The sequence below is a fragment of the Oreochromis aureus genome, linkage group 13 (genome assembly GCF_013358895.1).
Source record: "Oreochromis aureus strain Israel breed Guangdong linkage group 13, ZZ_aureus, whole genome shotgun sequence".
Taxonomy (NCBI): Eukaryota; Metazoa; Chordata; class Actinopteri; order Cichliformes; family Cichlidae; genus Oreochromis; species Oreochromis aureus.
Genome location: NC_052954.1, coordinates 27910978 through 27923125, shown reverse-complemented (window position 1 = coordinate 27923125; position 12148 = coordinate 27910978). Strand labels below are relative to the sequence as shown.

General features: G+C 41.4%; 1 protein-coding gene across 5 annotated transcripts in view; it reads left to right on the top strand.

The window, feature by feature from the left end:
- ehbp1 (EH domain binding protein 1) overlaps positions 1 to 12148 on the top strand; it is a 161719-nt gene that overhangs the window by 69077 nt on the left and 80494 nt on the right. For all 5 annotated transcript variants that reach the window (XM_039621737.1, XM_039621736.1, XM_039621735.1 and 2 more), the window contains one exon: positions 11129 to 11307. In XM_039621737.1, the coding sequence (XP_039477671.1) occupies positions 11129 to 11307 (179 nt within the window). The remainder of the gene's footprint in view (positions 1 to 11128; positions 11308 to 12148) is intronic.

The window sequence follows — 12148 nt, the reverse complement described above, 5'->3', positions numbered from 1 at the left end:
CAGTCCAAAGTTAATTCATCTTCTCTGATAAGTTTTGCAGACCTTTACACAAAGAAACTCAGATGGAGGACATAAAGAAAGTGGACTGGGTACAATGTTTTTAGGCAGCTGCTGTAGATTTAAAAGCCTCCTTCGTTATAGTTGGAGTTTAAATGTTAAACTAAATGCCTTGTTGACTGTTGTTCATTTAAAGCACACTTCCATCTAGGTTCATTTTTTTGACATGTAAAGCTCTGCAAGACGGTGTCAGTAAACTCTTGTGGTAAGAGTTGTCCACGCTCCACCTGAAGTGGCTCTATGCCCCACAGTTTGAGAACCACTGGGTTAAAAGTAAAAGATCAGGAGAATGTTTTGTGTTTCTTAAATTTCAGAGCTTGGCATCACTATGAGCAAGGAAATGGGCATTGCAGTCCGTCTCTGAGACCAAAGCATTGAAGCCTCAGTGGCTCCCTTTGGCCACGCTGGCCTTTCCATAAGCTGTGTAATATTAGGAGAATAATCCTCGAGAGGAGTAAGGCTAAATAATTACCTCTCAGTGTCTACCTTTTCTCAGCGTGGACCCCTCCCCAAACTTTTTTTGCCGTCTCTGAGTGGTCTGTCATTGGATCTTGTGGGAGAGAGGAGACCCAGTTTCTTCTCTCAATCGGTGTAGGTCCAATCATTGGGCTTCCTGTTGTTGCTTCAAGCTGCAGGGCATCGCTGTCATCAAGTTAGTGGAAAGGTAGAAGACGATACCAACCTCTGGACATTCTGCAGTCTTAGAAGTTTAAGGAAATATTTAATACGTATACTTTTGGCTGTTTGTTTAAATCATCACTAAATATTTTTGCATCAACTAAATGAGATCCAGTAGCAGTGAACAGTTCGAGCCACGTTTGAGGCACAGTTTTACTCCTGAAGTCTCACAGGGCACCAGGCATTTACACGTTTAATCATTTCAAGTAGACAAACAAAAATATTAATATTACACACCCTTCCCATTTCAGTTTTACTCACTGGTAACCAAGAAGTGACAAGTGTCTGTGTGTTTGTTGTGTGTATTAATGTGCTGTCTTGTGTGTGTTGTGAGGGATATATTTTGATCCAGTTACTGTAATGCGGCTATCATTTTTCCACCTCTTCCTCTGTTGGGTGCATGTCGAGTTCACAAGTTAAGCACTGCGAAGAGCTCACTCTCTTCAATACCCGCGCCGACTGGTGTAAAAGGGCCTTCCGCAAAGCGCCGCTTGTAATCTGCCTTTGGTAAGTCCTCCTTAGTTTTATCTGCCAAGGATTACCTCACAAGCTGCAAGCAGGAGAGAACGAGGGAGACGCAGAGCAAGAGAGAGAGAAATGAAAAGCAAGTCAAACAGAAAACGATGAAGATGGAACAAAATGAAAACAAATCGCTGTGTAATCTCTGAAAGAAGGAGACCTGCTTTTGAGTTGAAGGGAAGTTTCCCTCGCCACTCATTTAGAGAGGGAATTGACTAATCCCTCCATGATTGATGTCTGCTATGAGAGGCTCTATGGCAGACTAATAGGGCTTATGAGGATGACCAGAAAGTCCTTTGTGTGTGTGTGTGTGTGTGTGTGTGTGTGTGTGTGTGTGTGTGTGTGTGTGTGTGTGTGTGTGTGTGTGTGTGTGTGTGTGTGTGTGTGCGTGCGTGCGTGCGTGCGTGCGTGCGTGCGTGTGTGTGTGTGTGTGTGTGTGTGTGTGTGTGCGCGCGTGCGTATGTGTGTGTGTGTGCGCGCAGGAACCAAACCTTTTTGTCTTGTGTGTCCTTCTATCCAGTGGCCATAGAGGCCAGGGGTTTGAATGACATAGCGGCCGAAGAAGGGGTAACTTTATCTTAATCTGGTCTTAATCTGCCCTGGTGCTCCAGGTGTGTATGGGCTTAAACCTTGAAGGATCCTGGGTTTTGGGGTGAGGTTTAAGGGGGCTTCATCTGAGGAGATAGAAGTCCATGCACTTGAAAACTCCTTGGACCTCCAGAGGGTCTGAGACCCCCCGCACATTCCTGAAAACCGCACTCACTTAGTGAAGCTGAACCTTCTTCCCGTCATCTTTAAGTGGCCCTTCCTACATTTTAATTGAATTAAACCAACCGTTCTCCTTAATTTAAAAAAGACCTTGGAAGTATCTTATGAATTAGTCAGTGATTTCTCTTTCAAATTGTGCGGGTGTGTTCAAGTGTGTGTACACGCACACACGTGCACTCTTGTGTCTATGTTTGAGGAAAAGAGAGTGAGTGTAGAAATGATAAGGCTTTAATTGCCTCTTCCTAAAGCCCTCCAGCCCCCCTCTTTTGGCCTATTATAGTATGCAGGTGTGCGCTTTTATGTGCTATAGGAAATACTAAGTGGCATTTCCAGTGCTCAACTCTCATATCACCTGGTGGCATCCTTCTCAGTTTATATTTGAGCTCTCACAGAGCAGGAGTTGATGCTGAAATCCAGTCCTTCAGGTACAGTTTGGACCCTTAGAAATTTTGGTTTGGTCTTTTTGTGTAAAGACACCCCATGTTATGAGAGTTAGTAGAAATGTTCCTGATATACAGAGAGTTGAACTCCTTTATGGTCTCAGTCATCATCTATGATCAGCCCAACCTTGAACCTCACTCTAACCCTTTTTGTTTGTTTATTTAATGGTTTTCCCAATTCTTTATAAACTATTTACCTGACACTATAAACTATGACTTTAACAGTTATAGTCCGTATTTCATGTTTAAAAAAACAAAAAAGTCAGAGAGGGCAAAAGGAATGACTGCCTACTCTTCACATTAGTGGTTGCAGAAATGTCTGTCCATTAATTTGTCGATTGTAGGATTGATTACTGACATTCAGAACAATAAAGCTGCTCAGAATCTCCATGTCTACTGAACCGTGTCATGTTGAGCTGCAATCTAATAATTCGCATTTCAACTTACAAACTATTAAATGCTAAAAATGAGAAATTGCTGAGGGTGGAGCCATCAGGGGCCTATAGTTGGGTGGTCCATGAGGTTAAAGTCAGGTGTTCAAGCACCACCCAGATGTATTAGTGCCTTTTAGTCACTTAAATGTTCCATTCTTTCTCCAAACTTTTTCTCTTTCTGGATGCTCCTGTAAGTCCTCCTCCACCGCACCCGTCCTCCTTTTCTCTCTGTGTTGATGCATGTGTATTCTGATCAGGAGTCAAAGGGGTGACTTTGTAATTATGTTCATTTTAATTGGCTTTGCTATCACCCCTCTCATCACTCTGGAGCCCACGCTGCGCTGGACAATGGCAGTCTGTAGTGTCGGGGTTGAGCAACCGCTGCATGCTGCATTAAGCCCCCCCCCCCCCAAACACGCACACTCCTCAAATATATATATATATACACACACACACAAACTGCCTCTTTACCTGCAGAACATAATTCCTAAAGTGGCCTCCTTAATGAGTTTTCCCTGCCCTGGCTTAGATTAATTGATAAATGGTGGTTTTATCAGCCCAGCTCATCTCTGAATCCATTGCACCACTAATTTGTTTGTTGAAGATGGCAGTTAAAGGAGATTAATACGGTATAGATTTATAAGAACAACATCCCCTGTCTTTTCCTCCCTCTCTTCTTTCTCCCAAACCTTGTTATTTATCTGAGAAGGTGGAGGAAGAGCATAAGATTTAGATGGATGTTAAGGTGTAGTTTTAATGTTGGTCACGAAGAAATCCTGCTGGGAAAAAAATGGACTTTGGATTTAAAATCTAATTTTGATCTCAGATGTGTTTTCTAGCTCTGAAAATGTGTCTTTTGTTTGTAAGAAGTTAGAAGGTGAAGGTACTTTGAGGGCCTGTGACTCAGAAAATGTCTTCTGGCTTATAAAAAAAAAAGTACCAAAACATAAATATATATATATCAGCTGAATGTGATGGGGTCAGGTGGCAGGATGATTTTATTTTTTTGTCCTGTAAAAACCCAGTTACAAATAAACACACAAACACTGTTTTAACAGATTTATCAAATGGTGATTTGTTTGAATATTGAAGTGCAGCAGAGCCACAAGGACACGCCAATAATGCCCAACTGCATTAAAAAAAAAAAAAATTAAATTAAAATCTATGTGCAAGTGTACCTGTGCCTATTTTTTCTAATTTGATCAACTCCAAGAGGGTAACAGCAGGAAAGTAGTTGTAGTCTTTGCTATAACCCTGTTCTGTGACTTCCTGCCTTCCAGAGCTGCTTCACCTGTGTTTTTCACAGGTCCTCTCAGACTTGCAGTCTCTTAATTTTGTCTCCTTCACTGCTCAACCAAGTGCAGTTGAAATGGCAGTTAAAGCAGACTAATGCGAAATAGATTTATAAAAGCAGCCTCCCATTTTCTCCTCTTTCTCACAAACCTTATTTATTTATCTGAGAGAGATTAGGAGGCGATTAGAGCATTAGATGTGGGAGGACTTTGAATTCGTGCAAATCTGGATTTTAAAATGTACGTTTATGTGCATACATATGATTTCCAGGCAAAGGCATGTCTTGGCCATACGTACCCATATACAGGACAACCATATGCACTGATTTTGAGCGGTGTTTGAAGTGGCAACTGTGACAACTGTGAGGTTTCAATTTTAACTTGTGACAGTGTAATTTTTGAAATGGTGATTGAGGAGAAGGAAATGGCTCAGGAGGAGTCTGAAATATCTTCTGTTAGATCAGTGTAACTTATGAAAGGAGGCAGATGGAGAAGGACTCAAAGAAATGGAATGTAGGAAATTTTTACCATCTGTGATGTTGTCTTGTTTTGTCCCCACTGCAGACAGCATCCTCACCGCACACACTCGATCTCAAACCTACCCACCCTGCATGCCTTTTCCCCACAGCCAAAGCTAATTTGCAGAGGCGTGAGTGTGGGTAATGCTACTGCCGTTTCCATGACAAGCTAAAGCCAGCGCTTACACCACATTATGCCCCTGTGTTACATGTTAGGCGAGCAAGCGGGCGGGTGGGCACACTGCAAGCTGGCACTGTCCCTCCCTCCATTTTATTTTCCTTTTTTTTTTTTTTTCAGTGAATGGTTTTATTTCAATTTCAAAGCCTTGTCCTCTCCTGTGTGCTTTTTTTTTTGTAAAGACAGCTTTGCATGGTTATGCCTGTGGAGCAAAATAGGCCTTGGAAGCGATACGGTCCTGGAAAAGGAAACCGCTTTTCCAGATTTTTGCATTTTACATCTCTGTAGCCAACCGCCGAAAGGCCCTCTGTCTTGGCCTGCAAGTGATGGAAAGCGTGAATCACCAGCAACCTCCCCCCATCGCCATCATGATGAGTTTATTTACATATTTCTCTACTTGGTGACAGTACACAAAGCCACAGTGCAAAGATTTGTTAAATAGCTATGAAAGCTTGCTGAAGCAGTTTCAGTGTGTCATAGATGGGCTGCCCTTCTGTTTCCACCTGTACGTAAAATAAAGCCCAACTTAACTAAACAGCATCTGCAGCTCTCGTACTCACACCTCTCTTTGGAAGGAGCCCCCCCCCCCCCAGTCGATTACAAAGGTAATGAGACATACATTTCCTTTGTATGTTAATGTGTATTATTTTTCACGCTACATTCACTCTCCTCTCCTGTTCCACCCCTTTGCCCCCCAGCCTCCCCACAAACCCCTCCTTCTCCCCGATCTCCTTATTGCCCCATCCACTTCACATCTCCATTTACATAATTGAACTTTTGATTGGACTTTGCTCCCTCCCCTCCGCTCTCACGCAGGCAGCGTTTGAAATCCGAAGCATAATTTCATGGGTAAGATGACACGAGGTGATCGTTCTCCTTCTCTCTCTTTTTCCGCTCCGTGTTTTTCCTAATGTGAAGACGTCGGACTTGGGAAGCTCAGATTAAACAAATTGCTTGTTTTGATTGAAGGTGCAATTAAATAATTGAGTATGTGGGTATTTGGAGATGAGCCAATCAGATGAGGTTTTTCTGTAGCAGGATGGACAGGCCACTTAAGTGCACCAACCCTATCCTCTTAAATATGAGCAGGTATTAATTTTTTCCTCCAAGTATGTGTATCTTGGATAAGAGGAGTGTGTTAGGCTACCATTTCTAAGATGTTGTTATCCATACAGTAAGTGTGTATGTCCCTGCTGTTTGCATGCATGTACAGTATGTGTGTCTTTATCCTTTAAAGCGTGTGTTTGTGTGTACTTTGCACTGTGTGTATATGTGTGTGCATGGACTTTCCTTTTCTTTTCTTTTTCTTTTTTTTTTTGCCTTAGGCTCCTTGAGCGGATTACAAGTTTTAAAGAGTATGAGATTCAACACCTCCTCAAATCTGACACTCTCTGACACTGCTTTGAAGCCTCGAAAGTGAGATTGGAAAGACATGGAAGCTCTTTTCTCTCCACAGAGTCGTGGGTTTATGTCATTGGGTTGAGCCCAGTTAAGTTTCCATTGAAGCGTCATGCCCCAGAGTGAGAGACAAAGCTGCCACTTTAAAATGTTTGACTTGTGTCTTTTTTTTATGACTCAGAAAGGCCAGTTTGGTGGCCTCTGTGTGCTTTAGTCCCCATGTTAAATGCCACGTGACTTTGTTTACATTTGTTGATCTTCGTTTGGGTACAGTTTAGTAGACTTTCTTTCAGATTTTTACCCTTGACTCTGCAATTCTCCACACTGTTAGTGGGGCAAAAGGTATAAGACTTGTCTACAATAAGCAATTAAAAGTTGTTTTATTAACTAAACTAATGACTGGAAGCAAAATCTTATGGCTTTAACAAAATACATCTATTAGTAACGCTGATAATGTATCTTAAAATCCAATAAGTTTGTACCCTTTTGCCCTCATTTCAACTCAGTTTGGCTGCTGAAGGGTCAATTCGATCCTTCGCTTTGCAAAGTATAAACATTTCCAGGAAAATTAGTAATTACTCCAGTTTTTTTAAAACCAGTGCACTGCCCATCCTAGTGTGATGTGAAGTGGAAGCTGATGGAAAGTCCATCCACCCATTATCCTATGATTATCTGAAGTTTAATCCCAGTGGCATCAAACTATTCAGGGTGTTCTAGATGTCTTCTCCCCTTTCACCATGACTATCCAGTTGAGACTGGAAGTTACCGTTGACCACCTCACAGGTCGTCTTACAGCCATTAAATAAGTAAGACCCTGAGAAACTTGAATTCCCTCACTTGGGACAGCCATTTTCCCCCAACCAAGAGGAAACAATCCACCCTTTTCTGGCAGAGAACCTCCGGCTTGGAGCTGCTGACTTTCATCCCAATCGTTTCACTACAAACCGCCACAGTGTGTGCTGAAGATCACGCTCCAATGAAGCCAACAAAGCCAACACCTACCAAAAACATGAATCACAAAATGTAACGTATCTCTACATCTAAAGGCTGTTTTTGAGTCTTACAGATGTAAATTCTTGCTGTTCTGTTACAAAACCTCTACAGGTGAAGGTTTTTTGCATTTCCATTATGAATGGTAGATTTGATCAGTGTGTAAAAACTGAAATATATTTTATTTTCAGACTGTCCATCTGTTTTTTAAATAAGAAATTAATTTCACATAGTGTTTTCTGGAAACTTTTTAAGGAGGTAGGGTAAGATGGGTCTTTTCTTCAACTTATGGTTTCAGCTTATTTCGAGTAGCTCAGTTGAACATTTTCAGAGAGTATTTCTTTACTTTTGAATATTTAATAGAGTGGCTTTACTGGTGCGGCCCACTTGATCGAAAGCGTTTGTAATATTGTCTTGCATATCTACAGTAAATTAAATATTTGCTCATGGTCCACATCTACAGTAAAGACAACAACCTCACTCTAGAATTGTTCTGTAGCTCCACGTTATCCTCTGAGAGCTTATTAATTATCTCTGTCATTGTTGAACAGCATCACCGTTATTTCAGATCTCACATCACCCTCCCAAAATCTGTGAAACCAAAAATCCTCCTCCTGACTCCAGCACCAACAGGAAGCTGGATGCTTCCATTCCCAGGTTTCCTCCTATCTTGTCATTCAGGCACTGTAGTGAGCTTAACCCCCCTCCTTTCTCTCTAACATCCTTTTCCCTTCCTCCATTTTTTTTGCTTTCTTTGCCCCGTCAGATGTATGTTGTTGACACTGAGGCATCAGGAAATAATGGAATCTCTTGTCAGTGGCTTGTATTTTCTGCCCAGGCTGTTATGGCTGTGTATAATAGTAGCAGAGGAGGAGGAAGAGGGGAGGTTATGTGCCACTGATAGTAATGAAGGTTGCCTTTTCATTTTTTAATATGGAATGTTTGTGGGCCAAGGCAATGCTCTCCGCTAATCCTACCCTCGAGCCGAGCTAGCTACATGACTGTGTCAGTGTAACACACAAACACACACACACACACAGTGACATTCACACAGACTGATAAAAGACAAACACACACACATGCACTCGCTCCTTTAGGCAAGACAGCAAACTGTTTGATAAGTCAGGGTGCATTTCTGCTCCTCATGAAAATTTCACTCCTGTGTTTGTGTCTTAAGGAAATGCAGCCAGTCCTGTAACAGACGATATGGTATTTGTTCAATATTTGATGGATATGAAAGCTCGAGTGGCACGATGCATTTGTAAAACCTTTATCGGAAAAGGTGGTAATGAAACGGTTATGAGGAAAACTACACCCGCTTTAGGTTGTGATGGCTGTAGGGTCGCTGCGAGGGGTTTGTCGGAAATGAAGAAAACATTTGGTTAATCTGTGTTTTTAAAATGGCTTGCCAATTTCCAGTAACACACCTCCACATACTTTTAATTGAAGTCAGAAGTATGTATAAGTGATTATTTGTGTGTATTTGTGGCGAAGTGAATGAGCCTTAAAGACACTTTTCCTTAAACTTAATATTTATTTCCACTGGCTGTGTTACACAGGTGTGTGTGTGTATATGTGTACGTTTGTGTGTTTTCTGCCGGCTAGGGTACAGGGTCTGCGGCACTGGAGTGTGCTGTGTGTCTAATTGCTTTAATAGCACCTGGTCTCTAATCCCAGGTAATTAGAGCGCTCAAATTAGACAGCTACTTTCAACCGTCACTTGAAAAAGCAGAAGGGGAAGGCCTGGAGGAAGACCACTCCACACTGAAACTCTAAAAACACACACACACACACATTTTAATGGCACACACAAATGGCGGCAAAAGAAGAAAACGACTGGAGTTTGAGTCTTTGAAATGATCAGTACTCATGGTTAGAAACAAACAAAACAAAATAACCGCTATCCACATGCTGTAATTTTAACAATAAGATAATCCTTATCTCTTTGCCGCATGATTTTATGACTTCTTATCCTGTTTTTTTTGCTTCCTTTTTTTCCCTTTCCATTTGTTTGAGAAGCACTGAGGTTTTGTCGAGATCTCCTAAAACGTGTCTGACGGAGCTGTGGGGAAAGGTTAAGGCCCTCTTTTTAAAGATGAGCCGGAAATGTCAAGTGCCTGCCCCTCAGGCTCTCGCTACCGTCTCCCTGTACCGAGTCTGCCATCGGGGCCTGATTGACTCACACACACACACACACACACACACACACACACACACACACACACACACACACACTCTGGTACAAAGGTTAGGAGCTGCTATTAGAGATGGCCTCCAGTCTCTTTCATCTGCTTTGGAGCTTGTGGCTTCTTGGTAGACTCCAGGCACATGGTCATAGTTTAAAATGCAACAATGGATGAGTAACAGACTTTCTTGTGCTTATGGGCTAAATGGCTTATTTTTTTTCTCTTTTGACCTTGCAAACTAAATATATTTAATATTAAAAAATTTGTGAACGGCTAGGGCAAGGTCTGACAGCATTAGCTGTGTCATGTTGGCATAATATCAAGCCTTTTTTCAGTTTATAACTTAAAAATAACACAAAACCATCTAAATTTGACAAATGTTCTGATGAGGAATTAGTCAGCATGCCGGAAATTCTATCTCCTTAAAATTCAAATGTCCACAGTCTTGGCTCCCATCCCTCGACTTTATTTCTTCTTAATGCAGTAGCGGAAAGCAGCCAAGAGAGGGGGTTGGTTGGCCACCACAAGCCTTGTTAGGGGAGTGAGGTTCACACAGTGAGAACTGTCTTTAGCTGCAACTCTCCACCGTGGGTCTTAAAACTGGGTTAACTAGTTACTGAGATCAACATCACCTCATGTGCAACTAACTTCTTTCCTTCACTGGTCTCTGCCGAGGCTTGAGTAAAGGTAAAGTTTAAACATCACCTGGTAATGTTTGGATGTCACAGCTCTCATTTAAGTGAGTAATGTTAACAAAATGTGTGCAGATAAAGCAAACTATGAAATATTATATGCTGTAAACTTTCTCAAACATATTGCATAATATAATTCATGATGTCTGTGTCATTTGTTGTATGTTAACTGTATTTTTTTTACACGAAAGACTAAGGTACGCTTGCATTTGGAACACATTTCATTCTTTTTGATCATTGGCCTCTAATGAATTTAATCAAATCTCTATGACATTTTTGCCGTTCCTCTCCAAAATGATCTGAGAGAATTATCCCTTATCAGTCCCTCCATAACCAGATTAGTGAACAGCCAGCTGAATAATCAGAATAGCACGGGCGTCGGGCAAAGACCAGTGTCTCCACACCACTGAGGATTTGTGGGATTTGGAGTCTAGGACAGGAAAGGCTCCTAATGGTGAGAGCTTTTTCAACCCAGATAAGACTTCAAAGGCGGAGCTAATTAATAAGATGTTTACATTATTCACGGTCATACGCTGCATTCTGAATGACCCTTCATTACGGCGCGAGTCTGTGTGTGTGCACGTTCATTCGTGTGCAAGCTCATTTTGTCCCGGTGTCGTGCTAATTGGATGGGTAGTGGTTTTTAAGTGAAACATTTTTATTGAGAAATAAATAAAGAAAAGGGGGGTGTTTAAGGAGTGAAGGGAAGGAGGGCTGCATAAATATATACATTGGAAATTAATTTCCAAAGTACAAAGGTAAAGTATTAATGTGTGGTGTCATTTGTGCTTTAAATATAGTGATCCCAAATGATAGCTGTAATTAAATCATATATATCTGAATGTTGCACCAATTCCCTCATGTGTTTTTTTTTTTTTTTTTTTTTTTTTTATAAACATGACATTTAAGGAGTCTCCCTCTTTCTTCTTTCTCCCCCATCATTACTCCTTTAACCCTGCCACCGCCTCCTGCCTGCAGCCCAGCCCAGTCCCAAGCCCCATTCTGGGAGGAAAACCCAATGCCAGCCAGTCCCTGCTGGCCTGGTGCCGCGAGGTCACGAAGAACTACCGTGGAGTGAAGATCACCAACTTCACCACGTCCTGGAGGAACGGGCTGGCCTTCTGCGCCCTGCTGCACCATTTCAGACCCGACTTGATGTACGAACCACAAACGCACAGATCACACTAAATTCACACTCATTCTAAACTTAATAATTAACTCAAGTCAGGTCATATGTTCTAGTTATACCTAATGTTATACCTAATCTTATTTCATAACTTGTAGGGGTGTAACGATACTCCCAGAATACTTTTTCCCGCCTTTGGGGGAAAAAAAAATCCTAATGTAGAAAAGACGAAATTAGAGCCCATTTTTCTTATGCATTTTCAGTTAAATATTGACTTCTGCATAGACATATGTTTCCCACTGAGGTCTAAATCATCAGTCAAGCATTAGACCTATAAGATAGAAATATATAATTTATTTTAACTCGTATCCTCCTTTAGCATCTACTTTTTATCTTTGTCTGTGTGGTTTCTAATGAAAACTGGAACTGAGTGCAATGAGGAACGAAAAAGTAAATGTTGCAGACTGTATAACAAAGAAAAGTGTTGAAAGAAACTGAGTAGAAAAAAGGGAAAGTTGAGTATGCTGCCGAAAGTGACATTAAATCTATCCAAATCAAGCTGCTTGAAAGACTTCACCGTTAGCTGATGGTGTGTTTGTATCGTGATTTCGGTCTCGGTTTCAGAATTCTTACACCCCTAATCCCTCACTATTATATTTGCACAGTTAACCTGTGGTGTGCCCGTGTTTGATTAATGTGATTCATTCATACAAACACTCAATCTGCCATTTCCACAGTCAAAAACTGTTGTATGTTTGCTGCCAACACTAATCGTGTTGTTCTTGTGTGTGCGATTATAATTCTTTGAAGTATTCTGTCTGTGTGTGTGTGTGTGTGTGTGTGTGTGTGTGTGTGTGTGTGTGTGTGTGTGA